The sequence below is a fragment of the Rhinoraja longicauda genome, chromosome 30 (genome assembly GCF_053455715.1).
Source record: "Rhinoraja longicauda isolate Sanriku21f chromosome 30, sRhiLon1.1, whole genome shotgun sequence".
Lineage (NCBI taxonomy): Eukaryota > Metazoa > Chordata > Chondrichthyes > Rajiformes > Arhynchobatidae > Rhinoraja > Rhinoraja longicauda.
The window spans coordinates 21,400,411-21,419,305 of NC_135982.1; the positions used below are offsets into that span (position 1 = coordinate 21,400,411).

Here is an 18,895-nt window from a genome sequence, read left to right on the forward strand (position 1 = left end):
AAAAGCAGGGTTGGTCCATGAAGGCTGGAGATCCTCTTCACTCCAGCTTTTCCCTGCAGCGTGTGTTACACGACTGCTACTGTTTCCTGTACCAATAGACAATAGGTGCAGGAGTAGGCCATTCGGCCCTTCGAGCCAGCACCACCATTCAATGTGATCATGGCTGATCATTCTCAATCAGTACCCCATTCCTGCCTTCTCCCCATACCCCCTGACTCCGCTATCCTTAAGAGCTCTATCTAGCTCTCTGTTGAATGCATTCAGAGAATTGGCCTCCACTGCCTTCTGAGGCAGTGAATTCCACAGATTCACAACTCTCTGACTGAAAAGGTTTTTCCTCATCTCCGTTCTAAATGGCCTACCCCTTATTCTTAAACTGTGGCCCCTGGTTCTGGACTCCCCCAACATCGGGAACATGTTTCCTGCCTCTAACGTGTCCAACCCCTTAATAATCTTATACGTTTCGATAAGATCCCCTCTCATCCTTCTAAATTCCAGTGTATACAAGCCTAGCCGCTCCAGTCTTTCAACATATGACAGTCCCGCCATTCCGGGAATTAGCCTAGTGAACCTACGCTGCACGCCCTCACTGAGTAACTGTTTACGTTGCAGTTGACTGCTGGGACGGACCGGACGGAGAGCCCATTGTTCACCACGGTTACACACTCACCTCCAAAATCCTCTTCCGAGATGTGATCGAAACCATCAATAAATATGCTTTTGCAAAGTCAGAGTGAGTACCAATAATATAATATAATGGGTCCTATTTATGGTTCAAAATGGCAGAAGGCGATTTGCACAGTTTCAGAAGAATTGTGAAGTTTAAATTAGAGATACAGCGTGGAAACAGACCCTTTGGCCCACCGAGTCGGTGCCGACCAACGATCACACACTCACTAGTTCTATCCTGCACACCACGGACAATTTACAGAAGCCAAGCAACAAACTTGCACGCCTTTGGAATGTGGGAGGAAACCGGAGCACCCGGAGGAAACCAACGTGGTCACAGGGAGAACGTACAAACTCCGTACAGACAGCATCCATTGTCAGGATCGAACCCGGGGCTCTGGCGCTGTAAGGCAGCAACTCTACTGCTACGCCACCGTCCTTCCTACATAACAAAAGGACAAGTCCCACCAAACACTTCCACAGCATGGGATAGTATAGAGTAAAGGGGCAGAACAGTCTGACTACCAGTCCTGACCCAAAACGTTGCCTGCCCATTCCGTCCACATATGCTGACTGACCTGCTGAGTTAATCCTGCCCTTTGTGTTTTAGTACAGAGTGAAGCTTCCTCTGCACTCAAACACTCCCAGAGAAAGACATTGCATGGGCTTGATATAGAGCAAAATTCCCTCTGTACCAAACCATCAAACACTCTCAGAGAAAGGCACAGCCTGCGTTAGGTAGAAGGTCATATGGTCATCAGTGATAGGAGCAAAATTAGGCCATTCGGCCCATCAAGTCTACTCCGCCATTCAACCATGGCTGATCTATCTCTCCCTCCTTATCCCATTCTCCTCCCCATTACCCATGACACCCGTACTAATCAAGAATCTATCAAGAGTCTGAAGAAGGGTCTCGACCCGAAACATCACCCATTCCTTCCCTCTAGAGATGCTGCCTGAGTTACTACAGCTTTTTGTGTTTATCTTCGGGTTTAAACCAACACCTGCAGTTCCTTCCTACACAAGAATCTATCGATCTCTGCCTTAAAAATATCCACTGATATCCAAACAATCCTTAGTATAGAGCAATGTCCCTTCTGTGTTGTCCCATCAAATGCTGCCAGGGTGGGTTGGTTAGATGGAGAGTGAATGTCCCTCCACAATGTTCCATCATTCTCTGCTCACTGTAGCTCCATTTCAAATATTAAAATAATATATACAATACAATAAAACCAAAACAGAACCCACCACCAGAATACTATACAAACAAATATACCAATTGAAACTATTATACAATGATATTACAATCCCCATCCAGGATACATCCAATCCCCCGTGGTGCCCAACGGTCCCGGAAATCCTCCAGGGTGCCCGTGGGCAGCGCGTAGTCCCTCTCCAACACCACCCGGGCGCGGATGTAACCCCGGAAAAGGGGCAGGCAGCTGGCTCGGGCAGAGCCCTCTTCCGCCTGGCGCCGTGAGTGGCGGATGGCCAGCTTGGCCAGGCCCAGGAGCAACCCAACAAGGACATCTTCGGCCCTACCCTCTCCCCTACGCACAGGGTGTCCAAAGATGAGGATGGTGGGTGAAAAGTGCAGCCAAAAAGCAAGGAGCAGGCCCTTTAGATATTGGAACAGGGGCTGCAACCTCACACACTCCATGTACACGTGGTACACAGACTCTTCCAACCCGCAAAAGTGGCATGCGGCTGGCGAGTCTGTGAACCGCGCGAGGAACAGGTTGCAAGGGGACTCCTCGGTGCAATACCTTCCACCCCACGTCCCCGATGGAGAGGGGCAGAATCCCTGCGTAGAGGGACCCCAAGTGTGGCTGCACCATGGCTGGGCGCAGGCAGCATAAAGCCTCCCCTGCGCCGTGCGCCTGTGGGGCTTGGTTTCTGAACCAGTGCATTGTAAAGTTGCGCTGAATGCTTGCCTGTGTGTGGTTTGCAGATATCCAATCATCCTGTCGGTGGAGAACCACTGCAGCGTGCCACAGCAGAAGAAGATGGCTCAGTACCTGTGCGAGATCTTCGGGGACAAACTTGATGTATCCTCCGTGCACGTGGACAGTGTGACCCAGCTGCCTTCCCCTGAGAGCTTGAAAGGAAAGATTCTCGTGAAGGTACAGAGGCAATCAGATCTTCATTAATATTGAGCGAGACAGGATGGGGGGGTCACTGAGGTCGCCTGCAGTCCAGATTGATTAGAGGGCAATTATCTTCTATCGCAATTCAATTTATGGAAAAGAAAACCATGAAGTCATTTTTTTCCATGGTTGCCTAGGTAACATGTTCCCTCCCTTCTCTGACTTAAAGGGAAAGGTTTCTATGAAATAAGTACAATTTGCATTTATAACATACCCTTTGACCCCAATATTAAGGAAATACTGATGAAAAATATTCATTATTGTGATCTGGGGAAAGGGTCACAGCAAAATCCAACGAAAATCATGGGTAATACCTGTTGTGGAGACTCTGTATCTCCCTCTCCCCTGACTCAGTCTGAAGAAGGGGTCTCGACCTGAAACGTCACCCATCCCTTCTATCCAGAGATGCTGCCTGTCCCACTGAGTCACTCCAGCATTTTATGTCTATTTCCTGTCGTGGAGATATTGTTCGAGAGATGGTCTTGGTCAAAGCCCTGGGAGAACTTCCTGCACAAGTAGTCAAGCGTGATCTTTTCACAACTGCACGGATCTAAAAACATTTCTTCTGTGATCGTTTGGATCTGGGAAAATCCTTTCAACTTGAGGCTGAGTTCTGAACAAGACAACTGGGAGGTGGTTTCTGGCAGATCACATGAAGCATTTAGGAGGAATTTCTGTTCGTTGAGTGTGATGAGGAAGCTCCACATACCTCGTATGTTCTAGGAGCAGAATTAGGCCTTTCGCCCCATCAAGTCTACTCCGCCATTCAATCATGGCTGATCTATCTTTCCCTCTCAACCCCATTCTCCTGCCTTCGGCCTGTAACCGCACAAGCTGTTCGGGTGAATGGAACCCAGCAAATGCTTTCTGATTTGGCTGGTGCCAGACTGAAACCCTGGTGTTATCATGTCAGCCACCCGCGGCAGAGATTTCAACCGTGCTTGCTTCACGACCTCAGTTTCACCGTCAGTGGCATACCCTGGCTCGTCACTCCTTTGTCGATCAGATCGCGAGGTCTCTCGCTGACAACCACCGACGTTCTCATTTCCCGTTCAATACCGGTCCTCCTGTAGGCGGCAATAGAACAGCAGTTACTTTCCAGGACCGACGGGCTGAGTCCGGACCAGTTAAATTAACCAACGCACGTCCCAGTAATGGGAACCATGACACCATTTGCTGTATACCCACCCTCTTCACGAATATCCTTCAGGGAGGGGGATCTGACACACTCACCTGGGTTGCCCTTTATGTGACCCAGGTCCCCCCACCCACCCACCCACCCGCAACACGGAACTTGATAGTTAAATGCTATCCTCAGGGATAATCCAGGATGGACACTAAATGCTGGCATCTCCAACGGAGGCCACACCTTGTGAGCGGATAGTTTAGTAAAATCCATCGTGTCGTCCCCTGACTGGCAAACCGATGATCTTCCTGAGATGCAAATGAGGAGTGGAGGTGAATTACTTGCTGACTCGCTCCGTTTGGCCTCGCCTGATCTAATTTAGGAGGCACTGGAGAGATTGGGGACACGTTTGATTTATGCTCAACCTCTGCTCTGTTGCAAATCGCACACGTCCTGGAACTGTCCATGGAACAGAGAACTGGGTCATCTCAGGAAATCACTGTTAATGGAGCAAGGTGATTCAGCATTCCCTGCACTCACACAATGCCGAGTGAGGAATGTGATCAACCAGAACTCCACATGTTCCTGAATCTATCCCCTCGTTGCTGCTGGTGCTTCCTCCAGTCATCTCCCCCTTCACTGCAGGGGGAGTGGGAAATTCAGACTTGACTGGACTTTATCTTGCACTAAACATCATTTCCTCTATCATACATCTGTTTTGTTCTAGCCTTAGAGGGAGTACAGAGAAGGTTCACCAGATTGATCCCTGGAATGGCAGGACTTTCATGTGAAGAAAGACTGGATAGACTAGGCTTATACTCGCTGGAATTTAGAAGACTGAGGGGGGATCTTATAGAAACTTATAAAATTCTTAATGGGTTGGAGAGGCTAGATGCGGGAAGATTGTTCCCGATGTTGGGGAAGTCCAGAACCAGGGGTCACAGCTTAAGGATAAGGGGGAAGTCTTTTAGGACCGAGATGAGAAAACATTTCTTCACACAGAGAGTGGTGAGTCTGTGGAATTCTCTGCCACAGAAGGTAGTTGAGGCCAGTTCATTGGCTATATTTAAGACAGAGTTAGATGTGGCCCTTGTGGTTAAAGCGATCAGCGGGTATGGAGAGAAGGCAGGTACAGGTTACTGAGCTGGATGATCAGCCATGATCATATTGAATGGCGGTGCGTACAGGCTCGAAGGGCCGAATGGCCTACTCCTGCACCTGGAATACTCTTGCATTCCTTGGGAATGCAAAGCCAACGTTTCCACTGTGACTCGTCACATGCGTCAATAAGGTATTCGTTCATTCATTCATACACTGTGGACGGCTCGATTGTAATCATGTATAATCTTCGCTCCCATTCAACCTCTCCTCATTATTACCGTCCTTTACCCTTTATCCTTTATCAGTACACTATGGCTGGCTTGATTGTAATCTTGTACAGTCTTTTCCTCGACTGGGTAGCGTGCAGCAAAAGCTTTTCACTGTACTTCATTACAGGGGACAATAAGAAGAGAGAGGCTTACACTCTCTTCTCTTCTCTTCCTATGGCTGACATTGGTCACCCACCCCCCCCCCCCTCTTTCCCATTCCTCATTCCCATCATCCACGTGCCTCTCTCTGCTTCCCCCATTCCTCTCATCCCATTTCTCTACCATCTATCTGGTAGAGATTGGTTTACCTCCCATCCATCCTTTTCACCATCCTCATTTTCTCCCTATTTATTTCTCCTTCATCTCTCTCTCTCTCTCTCTCTCTCTCTCTCTCTCTCTCTCTCTCTCTCTCCATCTCGCACCTGCTCCCTCTCTCCCTCCGTCCGTCCCTCTCTCTCCCTTTCCCACTGCTCTCCGACCTTGTCCAAACCCCTCCCCACAATCTCACATCTCAACCTCTTCCATTTCAGGGCAAGAAACTCTCTGCGAACATCAGTGAAGATGCCGAGGAAGGCGAGGTGTCGGACGAGGACAGTGCAGATGAAATCGAAGACGATTGCAAGCTGATGAACGGAGATGTAAGTGGAGAGATGCAAAAGGGAACATTTCAATTTGGTTTACTGTGGGAGACGAGGGGTTGGAAAGAATAACAGTGTGGTAATTTCATGCGGACAGTAATTTCCAAATGTTAGAAATGAAACCACACTGCCCCATTAATCTCTTTTTTTAAGTAGCGAGAAAGATTGCAATTACGCTGTTTTGACAATCGCTAACAATGATTATTAAAGGTTCAGATGCTTTGTTGATGGTTATTGCGGAGGCTGAGCAGGGGATGTGGTGTGAGAATCGGCAAGGTTGTCAACATCACCACCGCGCTTTTGAGGATAATTACCCTTCCTTAATTCTGGACGCTGTTGGGAAACCCTTCAACAATCTCAAAGCTCCCTGTCACGGCGATGCTCCTGGTCGGTGCAGAGGATCGGTGCTTCCGTGAGAACCTCGTGTTATGATGCAGTGAAAGACTAGGTGGGCCAAGCCAGTGCCAGTCAGTGGACAGGCAGAGGTGGCAAAGGCATCAGGAGATTCATGGGAGCTGGCACCAACACGTAACTATGAGGGCCAGTATTCAGGGTAAACATCAGAGGGAAAGAGAAAGAGTTTTTGAGCTCGACAGGTGTGGTGCAGAATAACAAAATTAAATTATTGTCCATCTGCTCACAGTGCGAAACATGGGCTGGGGCAGCGACAACCAATTTCTGATCTCCCATCAGCACTAGGCTGGCAATCTATTACAAAGTCAGACGGTGAATGCCATTTTGGTGCAGAAAGGTTTGTCCATGGCAGGTTGGGGTTGGCACCTTAGGTACTAGACAAACAAGATGGACCATTCCGTTGAAATCGCCTATACTGAAGTGTAATACGCGACGGAGCATAACGTCCGCCATTTTAGTAAGCAAAACCCGCCGCCTGCTATGCCTCTCGCAGTGTAGTCAGTGTTTTGGGGGAACAGTATGTGTGATGATACCATTAAAATGCAGAATATATCTCATCTATCAATTCACAGATTTTTGTTATTTTTCTTTGTAAATGTTTCTGCAAGTTTCTGCCTACTAAAATGGCGCCACGGCATACTACGGTTTTTAGGGTCGAGTGGTCTATCTTGCTCCTCTAGTATCTTTGGTTGGCACATTGGTCTTTTTACTCGAGGGAATGAAACCTGGAAGCCCTGAAGCCCAAGTAGTGTTTGTTGAGACCGTGTTGGGAAACCTGCATTCTGTTCCCACCCACACTGTACCTGGCCAGAGAGTGTTTGTTGTCTCCAGTGTTTACCTGCGTTCTGTTCCTATCCACACTGTACCTGGCCAGAGAGTGTTTATTGAGACAGTGTCGAGGGACCTACGTTCAGTACATATCCACACTGTACCTGCCCAGGGAGTTTCGTGGGTACACTGCAGAGGGAGCGTTACCTTTTCTCCAACCCGTGCTGTCCCTGCCCCCGGAATGCCAAGGATGAAAAGCTTTGCATTCCCAAAACTTTTGACCACTCCAGTTGATGACAGGTTCTGTGTTCAACTCTAACTCTGTGGACCTATTCGGTTTTAATATCCCTAACTATCAAACATATCTAAAGATTAGAAACGTTTCAATAAACGTGTTTAATCGGACAGCGGAGAGGAACTTTTACCCTTTACTGATCTTTGTTCCACCTGCACGCTGACATTTACCCTTTACACAAGTACAAACACCAGCATTGTTTTTTGTACGAAACACCGAGGCACAAAAACCTCAGTGACTTTGTACCTTGGTAAAACACCAAGGTAACACATCAGGGACTAGTAATCCTCAGTGCCATACATCTTCCCAGGAACTATGGTTCCCCTCCTTTCTGTTTGCAAGATGGTTGTCATCACATCTCACGCCTCAATGTGGCAGCCCTGACCCCTCCCTCTGACCATTAAAGTATCAAGGTATCCCGAGACACCATTTATCATTTGATCGGCTTCTCTCAGTAAGTCTTTCCTGCAGTGTTTTCCCCGTTCTCTCCTGAGAACGTTTTCTCGCTGGTGGAGACCTTCCACAGACCCTGCGTGTCCATGAGTTGCCACCTCCTTGCAGCACAGGGCAGAGATGTACATCAGCTGCTCCCACCCCCCGTCCCCACCAGCTTCTGATTAGAGTCGTGGAATATCATCCAGGAACAGGGTTTAGCAATTATTGTTTCTCTGGTGTGCATTCTATGTCATTCTTTACAGCTTTCACATTAACCATGCGATTCTCTCTAATCAAGATTTCTCTGCTTCCGTGCCTTTTCTTACTGTCTTTTCTTCCTCCTTGATGGTGCATTCATGTGAAGTGGAAGGTACTGTTGACTGAACTTGCAGCATCCTACCCCTCACCCATTCCCCATTCCCCATTCCCCATTCCCCCTCCATTCACACAAGGTATGGTAACGCAGTGATGTGCAATGGGAGTACTGAGGTGCCTTCCAGCTACTGGAAAGGGAAGGCTTGTGGCTTGTGGTTTTCAAGAGAGAGTTAGATTTAGCTCTTTGGGCTAAGGGAATCAAGGGATATGGGGAAAAAGCCAGAACAGGGTACTGATTTGGGATGATCAGCCATGATCATATTGAATGGTGGTGCTCGCTCGAAGGGCCGAATGGCCTACTCCTGCACCTATTTTCTATGTTTCTAAAACCTACGCCATGGGGATGGTGCTCACAAACTCTGCTGAGAGGGCAGGTTACCAGGCTTGCTAATTATTCTGGCTAACCTCTGAAATAAAGTCATACAATGCTGGAAATACTTAGGAGGTCAGGCAGCAGCTGTGGAGACGAGAGAGAGAGAGAGAGAGAGAGAGAGAGAGAGAGAGAGAGAGAGAGAGAGAGAGAGAGAGAGAGAGAGAGAGAGAGAGAGAGAGAGAGAGAGAGAGAGAGAGAGAGAGAGAGAGAGAGAGAGAGAGAGAGAGAGAGAGAGAGAGAGAGAGAGATATCACTAATGGCTGGCTGTTCACAATGAGAGAGAGAGAGAGAGAGAGAGAGAGAGAGAGAGAGAGAGAGAGAGAGAGAGCTATCACTAATGGCTGGCTGTTCACAATCCAATAATTGCAGACTGTTAGCATGCGTAAAGGATTTCTGATGTGGTCTATTGGCAACACTAAAAGTAGACATTTTTACATAATTGGAAGAAGAAAAATAAGGTTAAGAAGCAGAGGAGAGTCATTAGTCATTCCACCTACTGTGAAATTCTGTATGTGTTGTTTGCCCGAAACATCTTGGACTTGAATAAATGTGGTGAAAAGATGGGGAAAAAAAAAAAAAAAAGAGAGAGAGAGAGAGAGAGAGAGAGAGAGTGTCTGGCTAACCTCTGAGGTGATGTTCTTGGGGAAGAGAGCCTTCTAAATTTGGCACCATCAGAGCCATAGAGAGTGATTGTATAGAGACCGTGGACTAAGTGGGATTATCGACTCTTCACAACCAACCCCGCCATTCCTGGAACTGAATGTTAACTGCAAAGGCCCACGAAAAAATGAAAGCTCTTGCAACACTTTTGATTATTAATTCCCAAACTATAAGCATTAGAAAAAGAAAGGCTACTTGATTGATCATGAAGGTTCAGCCAATCCAATTTAATCAAGAATCTATTTCCATTTGGAAACATATTCCAAAAAATTTAGCACACGCACAGCATTCTTAATTGTCTGACCAATTTGATCATCTAGCTTTGGTCATGACTGTGCTCTGGAAACGAATCTTTGATTGCCCGCGATGGCAGGGCAATCACAGGGGATGGGCAAATATCTCATACACTCCAGTGAAACGGAGCAAATTCTGGTCTGACTAAGAACTCTGGGAAGCCTGGGCTGGATGGATGGGAAGATTCTCAGTGGAGACATCTAATGTGTGAATTGTGTCATTTGCCATCAATGCCATCATTAGCGTGGCACGTTGGCGCAGCGGTAGAGTTGCTGCCTTAGAGCGCCAGAGACCCGGGTTCAATCCTGACTACGGGTGCTGTCTGTACGGAGTTTGCACGTTTTCTCCGTGACCTGCGTGGGTTTTCTCCGGATGCTCCAGTTTCCTCCCACGCTCCAAAGACGTACAGGTTTGTAGGTTAATTGGCTTGGTAAAATTGTAAATTGTCCCTCGTGTGTGTAGGATAGTGTTAGTGTATGGGAATCACTGGTCAGCGCGGACTCGGTGGGCCAATGGGCCTATTTCCGCACTGTATCTCTAAACTAAACTAAACTAAACTATTCCAGCTAGTGTGATCGTTCAGTTAAAAACCAGGAAGCAACTTTGCACCCAACAGGTCAGAGAAATCCAAAGTGCTCTCCCCTCTCAAGGCTGTGGATGACAGGGGAAAATCCAAACGTCCAACTGCATTACAATGTTTGCAGTGTACCAGTGAGCAGAGTGATTTCAGTCACACAGCCTCCATCAAACCCCAGGCTTCACAAAGCTCCGCTTTCCTCCCACACCCCAAAGACGTGCAGGTTTGTAGGCTAATTGGCTTGGTGTAAATGTTAATTGTCCCTAGTGCGTGTCGGATAGTGTTAGTGTGCGAGGATCGCTGGGCCGAAGGGCCTGTTTCCACGCTGTATCTCTAAACTAAACTGAAGTGAAGTGAATGGCAGAGAAGGCCTGAAGAGTTGGAGGCTGTGAGCACTCCTACCATCACAGAGTATTTAGCTCCGACTGAACATGCAATGAAAGATCTGATCTCTCTCTCTGCTGCTGACCTGTGGGCTTATGTAGTGGAGGTTTGGAATGGGTGGGTGGCAGCCTGGGTTGCTCTCCTCGGTCACCTCAGTGCTCCCAGTGATGAACATGCTGCTCCACCACCCACTGTGACGTTGTTGTGCTGAATGCCCTCATTCACTGACTGCAGCGTCCGTCCTTCAGAGAGACATGACCACTTTCATGCGGAAATCCCACACCGTGTTAAAAATCATCTCATTTTCATGCACACTCTCTGATCCGAGTCAACCTACCACCTGAACCATCCATTACTGGAACGAGCTGCCGGAGGAGGTAGTTGAGGCAGGTGCAATCGCAATGTTTTAAGAAACATTTAGACAGGTGCATGGATAGGTCGGGTTTGGAGGGGTATGGGCCAAACTGGCGTAGATGGGTCATGTTGGCCGGTGTGGGCAAGTTGGGCCGAGGGGCCTGTTTCCACGCTGTATCACTCTACAGTCTCACTGGCCGAGTCTTGTTTGAATTATTTGAATTGTGCACTGCCGGTCGGTTTAGAAATGCCGTGTTAAACAACTGGTGCAACACTAACGTGTCACCTGAGGAACTTGGGCAGTGACAGAGAGGGGATGGAATGACTGACTGACTTCCAGTGACAGAGCCACCTTGCTTTGTGTTGGGTGTGACTCCAACCACAAGCGAGGCCAATAGCTTTGGATAGGAGCAGGGCCACTGTAAACAAGGAGTGTGCGGACAGGTTTGCAGAGGAAGCCGTCCTAGTAGGTCTGGAGGAGGAAATAAACTGCAGATGCTGATTAAAATCGAAGGTAGACACAAAATGCTGGAGTAACTCGGAGGGTCAGGGAGCATCTCGAGAGAGATGGAATGGGCGAGACCCTTCTTTCAGTCTCGACCCGAAACGTCACCCATTCCTTCTCTCCCGAGATGCTGCCTGACCCGCTGAGTTACTCCAGCATTTTGTGTCTACCTTGTGGGTCTGGAACCGCTAGCTGACACGAAAAGAGGGGTAAATGGAGAAGGCAACCAGAGAACGGCAGGAGAGCTTCGTGCCGCCAGCCGTTACCTGTTGGGTTTACTTTCTGCAAAGAACTACTTGACATTGTTGCCCTTGCTGAAATGCTAAATGTTCCTGTGATGGTATCAGGAGAGAACAATAATCCTGCCACATCGATGTAAAGATCTAAAAATAGCAATCCCAGCCCAACTTTCAAGCAGGGTCAATGTCGGCTGGATCACGGGAATGGTGACGGATGTGAACGTTGTCACCTGCTGCCGCGACCATCTCTAGCCCAGGGCAATGTCAGGCTCCCAACCCGAGCTCAGCTGCAGTCTCCCGTTCCCATAGGGCTGCGGTAAAGGGGGGCGGATGCCCAGTTGGCAGAGGCAAGGGGACGGAAGCGAGGGGAGTAGGGGCCGTCACACGGTACCTTGTCACAAGCTGAAACGACACACACGCACACGTTGGTGCAATCCGGAACGCACCCACTGAAATAGGTTCGACCTTCAAAGAAAAGTTGGATAAAAGAGGAATATTCCACCGTTTTGCAGGAAGTGTCGGAGCTGGGAGTAATTAGATAACTTGCAGTTTTGGTCCCCAAATTTGAGGAAGGATATTCTTGTTATTGAGGGCGTGCAGCGTAGGTTTACGAGGCTAATTCCCGGAATGGCGGGACTGTCGTATGTTGAAAGACTGGAGCGGCGAGGCTTGTATACACTGGAATTTAGAAGGATGGGAGGGGATCTTATCGAAACGTATAAGATTATTAAGGGGTTAGACACGTTAGAGGCAGGAAACATGTTCCCAATGTTGGGGGAGTCCAGAACCAGGGGCCACAGTTAAAGAATAAGGGGTAGGTCATTTAGAACGGAGATGAGGAAAAACTTTTTCAGTCAGAGAGTTGTAAATCTGTGGAATTCACTGCCTCAGAAGCAGTGGAGGCCAATTCTCCGAATGCATTCAAGAGAGAGCTAGATAGAGCTCTTAAGGATAGCGGCGTCAGGGGGTATGGGGAGAAGGCAGGAACGGGGTACTGATTGAGAATGATCAGCATGATCGCATTGAATGGTGGTGCTGGCTCGAAGGGCCGAATGGCCTACTCCTGCACCTATTGTCTATTGTCTATAACTCTCTCACACAGCCAGTCTAGGGATGATGGACCGAATGGCCTCCTCCTGGGTTGTAGGAATCTACATACATTAAAGCCACGGAGAGGTATTGCCATTAGTGGTCTTTGCTGGCTCTCTGGTGGCACAAATGCCCTTTACCATTTATGAGCGCAATATTGCGAGATTTGTTTGGTGGGGTAAGGGAAGATTTCCAATGGGCGGAAACAGTTCAAACAGTGCGAGTTGCAGAATGGGACTTTCAATCCCCACGCCTCTCTGACACACACTCAGCTCTGAAATTCGCTCGTCAAGTTAGCTGGTCCCTGTGGAAAGACCAAGAAGATGGAGTTAGCTTTCCTGTTCAAAGCTCCCGTGTTGGAGCTGAGGAAATACGCCATCTGTGGCTGGGTCTCCTGTGTCCTGGGTGGAGGCTCCTGCACTGGGCCTGTGAGGGTCTGGGTGACGCAGGTGGGGAGATCCTGTTAGTTATACAGAGAGTTGCATGATCGCTGAAAACATTCGTCTCTGCACAGACTTCACAACACAGACTTCAATGAGAAGGAACTGCAGATGCAGGTTGGCACCGAAAATGGACACAAAATGCTGGAGTAACTCAGTGGGTCATTCTGCCTATCCCGCGGAGTTACTCCAGCATTTTGTGTCTGCCTTCAATGAGGGGTCATGGGGACAAGGCAGGAGAATGGGGTTGGTTGGGAGGGAGAGATAGATCACCCATGATTGAATGTCGGGGTAGAGTTGATGGGCCGAATGGCCTAATTCTGCTCCCATCACTTGTGACCTACTGAACACTGCATGCCCATGCCATTCCATGTAGAGATCAGTTGTGGGATGTTATCAGAGTCCCACCTGAGTAGCAGTGATTCCACTCCCTCCATTTCTCCCCTCCCCACCCACCGCTCCTCTCTCCATTTTATTGTCTCCCACTCCCGCGGCGAGGCTGGCAGTTAACGATTCTGCCCTCGTCTCTCCTTGGACAGGCCACGGCCAACCGGAAGCAGGTGGAGAGCGTGGCGAAAAAGAAGCTGGACTCGCTGCTGAAGGAATCGAAAATCCGAGACCGGGAAGATCCCGACAGCTTCACTGTGAACGCCATCCCTCAGACGGCCAAAGTGTGTCAGAAGTCAGACGCAAAGAAGGTACGTTCCCCGGCCTTGCCAACGGTTCACGGCCTTGCCCCTGAACTCCAGCCCCCACACGGGGGAACCACACCGTCGGTCTGATGGTCTGAACGGCAGCAAAGGTGTTGGACAAAAGCGGGCAGCAGGTGGCACAGTGGCACAGCGGTAGAGTTGCTGCCTTACAATGCCAGAGACCCAGATTCAATCCTGACCATGGGTGTTGTCTGTACGGAGTTTGTACGTTCTCCCCGTGGCCTACTTGTGTTTTCTCCGGGTGCTCCGGTTTCCTCCCACACTCCAAAGGCGTACAGGTTTGTAGATCAATTAGCTTCGCTAAGAATTGTTAATTGTCCCTAATGTGTCGGGATAGTGTTAGCGTACGGGTGCTTGCTGGTTGGCACTGCGTGGTGACATTTTTTTTTGCGTCTCTCACACATGCACAAGTCGCCATATTGTGGCGCCATTTACAAAAGTCCAAAGTCTGGTCCAGGTACTTGATGTGCGGGAGCGGCTCCCGATCCAGGCAAGCCCCAGGCTGCTGCAGGGCCTCCACCATCAACCTCGACCCGCTTACACCGTCTGCCTCCACAGGTGCTGCTTGACCCACTGAGTTCCTGCAGCACACTGTGCTTTGTTAATTGTCTGCTCCCTCAACTTCCTGCCCCCTCAGCTTGCTTTCTCAGCCCCCTACCCCCTCAGTTCCCTCCCCCTCAGTTCCTTCCCCCCATTCGAAGAGACTGTTTCCATGCTGCATGACTCTCTGACTAGTTTTCGACCCCCCTACCCTGGTGAAGAGACTGTGGCTGTTCACCTTATCTATGCCCTTCATGATGTTATAGGGTCTCTCCTCAGCTTCCTTGTTCCGAGGAAAAAGAGACCAAGCCTATCCAGCCTCTCTTTACAACTCTAACCTCCAGACTCAGTAAAATGGTTCCACGCCTTTCCCAGTTTAATAACATCCTTCCTGGAGAAGGGCAACAGGAGCTGGACAGTGCTCTAAATGTGGCCTTACCAACGTCTTGTACCACTGTAACATGATGCCCCAACCTCAGCACTCAGTACATTGACCGAACAAGGGGCCACAGTTTGAGAATAAGGGGTAGGCCATTTAGAACGGAGATGAGGAAGAACTTTTTCAGTCAGAGGGTGGTGAAGGTGTGGAATTCTCTGCCTCAGAAGGCAGTGGAGGCCAGTTCGTTGGATGCTTTCAAGAGGGAGCTGGATAGAGCTCTTAAGGATAGCGGAGTGAGGGGGTATGGGGAGAAGGCAGGAACGGGGTACTGATTGAGAGTGATCAGCCATGATCGCATTGAATGGCTCGAAGGGCTGAATGGCCTACTCCTGCACCTATTGTCTATTGTCTATTGTCTATTGACCGAGGAAGGCAAGCATGCTAAAAATAATTGCACTTAAACAAAAATATTGCTGGCTGTAAGGTGCTTTGGGATGGGTGGCATCCTGAGGTCATGAAAGACGCCATCAAAATGCAATTCATTCATTGTGAGATTCCCACCGGTAACGCGGACTGGAACATTAAGTCTTGGAACATTAGGCCAACATTGTTCCCACCCGACAAGACTCACTTACGTTTAATGTTTTGATAATCTTTCCATCTGTCACAGTCGAGCTGCGCACGTTGGCAGGCACGCTCCAGATGGCAACACTTAGTTAGGAGATGCGAAACTTCCTCAAAGAGAGCGCCAGGCACTGACCTTTACCCGCTGCCAGCCCCAGGAGATTGGGACTGCAGTCGCCACCCTAAAGGGACGGGGCCACACTTGCTGCCCAACAATGTGAAACAGCCCACACACCTCCGATCAAATCCCTAGATCTGCTAGATTTATATCAAACGCCTCGTTTCCTGGCAACTCTGATTCTTCGTTTACCGAAATATTTTTATTTCCTTTTCATATGAAAAGAGAGTTCCAGTGAAGACATGGGCACAGAAGGCCCAGAGCCTCCTGCCTCCTGTACCATTCTGGTTAAGCTCCTCGATCCCAAGCACCGAGATAAGGAGGAAGCCATTCTGTCCCTCAAGCCTGCGAGGAATAGTCGGTGTGCAGCGTCCATGTATCTTACTCCAGCTCCTGTTCTTTATGAGTTTGAGTTTAGTTTCCTGTCACGTGTACCGAGGTACAGTGAAAAGCTTTTGTTGCGTGCTAACCAGTCTGCGGAAAGACAATACGTGATTACAATCGAGCCTTCCGCAGTGCACAGATACACAATAAAGGGAATAACGTCAATAACGTTTAGTGCAAGATAAACTCCAGTAAGGTCCGATCAAAGATAGTCCGAGTGTCTTCCTTGAGTTAGGTAGTCCGCCGTAACTGCAGGGCAATGCAGGAAGTGGAGCACAGCAGTTACATGAATTATGGAGCTATAATTGAAAGGATAAGATTTTCAATTACAATTCAAACAATATATTCTATTCAAACTGAAATGAGTTTTTGGCGCAAAGCACCTTATTCCCCCATGATTAGCTTCATGTTCAATGTAATTAACCTCAACACACTTGGCTGGGAAGGTTTGGATTGCAGTTTCAGCACGTTCTATGGTCCTCGCATGGTGCTGGGAGCTTGGTGCGGACAATGTACAGGGAGAGTGGGTGCCAACTCAACTCGACGTATTTCTGGACATTCTCCCCCACAACCTCCTGCTGATATTGTTCTTACCGATAAAATTATTTCAAGATTTAAAAAAAGAATCTTTGCTTTCAATGTTTCAACGACATCTTCAGAATAAAAGGACGTACCTTTAGAAAGGAGGTGAGGAAGAATTTCTTTCGTCAGAGGGTGGTGAATCTGTGGAATTCATTGCCACAGACGGCGGTGGAGGCCAAGTCATTGGGTATTTTGAAAGCAGAGTTTGACATATTCTTGATTGGTAAGGGTGTCAAAGGTAACGGGGAGAAGGCAGGAGAATGGGGTTGAGAGGGAAAGATAGATCAACCATGATTGAATGGCAGAGTAGACTCGATGGGCTGAATGGCCTAATTCTGTTCCCATGACGTACGAACTTATGAACATATCCTGAGTTTTGCTGGCAGCTGAGAGTAATCGTTGCTTCAGAACGACCTTGGGGTCGGAAGGTCTGGCCACAATGTTTAATCGAAACGTATAAGATTATTAAGGGGTTGGACACGTTAGAGGCAGGAAACATGTTCCCAATGTCGGGGGAGTCCAGAACAAGGGGCCACAGTTTAAGAATAAGGGGTAGGCCATTTAGAACTGAGATGAGGAAAAACTGAGTAGCTTTTTCAGTCAGAGAGTTGTGAATCTGTGGAATTCTCTGCCTCAGAAGGCAGTGGAGGCCAATTCTCTGAATGCATTCAAGAGAGAGCTAGATAGAGCTCTTAAGGATAGCGGAGTCAGGGGGTATGGGGAAAAGGCAGGAACGGGGTACTGATTGAGAATGATCAGCCATGATCACATTGAATGGCGGTGCTGTCTCGAAGGGCCGAATGGCCTCCTCCTGCACCTATTGTCTATTGTCTATTGTATTGTCCGCCCCAGTCAATCCATCTTCTCCCTGCTTCCCGCGGGCAGAAAGTACAGAAGTTTGAAAGTGCACACCACCAGACTCAGGAAGAGCTTCTTCCACTGTTATCAGGCTTCTGAACAGTACTTCCATAAACGAGGGTACTGTCCAATTCATCACTACCCCATTGTGGATATTGGACTTTGTTTATGGACTCGGTGCACTACAATGCTGAGAACTATATTCTGCACTCTGTATCTTCCCCTTTGCTCCACCTAGTGTTCTTTGGAGTTGAGATTGATTGTACTTATGTATCGTGGTATCTGATCTGATTGGATAGCATGCACAACAAAGTTTTTCACAATTCCACAGTTCACGTGACAGTAATAAACCTAAATGGAAACGTAAATCATTCTGATTGAAGTTGACCCCACCAAGATTCCAATCTTGCACGAAGGTCACACCACATATATATGACATTTTAAATGTGCTGTTTCTGCCTCCACCATCCCCACAGACCACGTGTCCACATACAATACAATACAATACAATATATCTTTATTGTCATTGTACCCAGGGGTACAACGAGATTGGGAATGCACCTCCCATACGATGCAATAATTTAAGTAATTTAGACAACAGCAACCCAACGAAACAATTGTAACAGTTTTAGACAGGGTAAAGTGCAAGTTGATCTATGCGTTGTGACCATCCGGCTCAGCAGGACCGGTTCATAGCAGCTATGGCCCTGGGGATGAAGCTGTTCCTGAGTCTGGAGGTGCGGGCGTAGAAGGCCTTGTATCATCTGCCCGATGGAAGGAGTTCGAACAGACTGTTGCAGGGGTGTGAAGAGTCTTTGTGGATGCTGGTGGCTTTTCTGAGGCATCGTGTGTTGTAGATGCCCTCCAAGTCTGGTAGCTGTGTTCCGATGGCCCTCTGAGCTCTATGGACTACCCGCTGTAGAGCTTTCCTTTCTGCCTCCGTGCAGCTGAGGTACCACACAGGGATGCCATGCGTTAGGATGCTCTCTATGGTGCAGCGGTAGAAGGTCGTCAGCAGCTGTTGGGGTAGACCAGACTTTTTCAGTGTTCTTAGGTAGAACAGTCGTTGTTGTGCCTTCTTGACCAGCGCAGCAGTGTTATTGGACCATGTTAGGTCCTCCGAAATGTGAGTGCCCAGAAACTTGAAGCTGGACACTCTCTCCACACTGTCCCCGTTGATAGAGATCGGGGCATATTCCCCGTTATGTGACCTACGGAAGTTGATGATCAGCTCCTTGGTCTTGGTGGTATTTAGGGACAGGTTGTTATCCGAGCACCAGTCCGCCAGGTTCTGCACCTCCACTCTATAGTTTGTTTCATCCCCGTTGGTGATCAGCCCGATCACCGTTGTGTCGTCTGCAAACTTGACAATGGTGTTGGTGTCGAATGCAGGAACACAGTCGTGGAAGGCCAGTACAGTTGGATATGCTGATATCTTGGTCTTTCTAAAGCCCTGCACCGACCAAGAGGAATGAACTCCATCTCAATGATCCAATGATGCTTTATCATAAGACCAAGCAGCAGACCTCACCTCGGCAGTGGACA

At 48.5% G+C, this 18,895-nt stretch overlaps 1 protein-coding gene across 1 annotated transcript in view; it reads left to right on the top strand.

Annotated features, from left to right (window-relative positions):
• Positions 1-18,895, top strand: part of LOC144607922 (1-phosphatidylinositol 4,5-bisphosphate phosphodiesterase eta-2-like) — a 182,338-nt gene that overhangs the window by 106,319 nt on the left and 57,124 nt on the right. The window contains exons 8-11 of the mRNA XM_078425056.1: positions 613-733; positions 2,621-2,792; positions 5,843-5,950; positions 13,692-13,850. Coding sequence (XP_078281182.1) covers positions 613-733; positions 2,621-2,792; positions 5,843-5,950; positions 13,692-13,850 — 560 coding nt within the window. The remainder of the gene's footprint in view (positions 1-612; positions 734-2,620; positions 2,793-5,842; positions 5,951-13,691; positions 13,851-18,895) is intronic.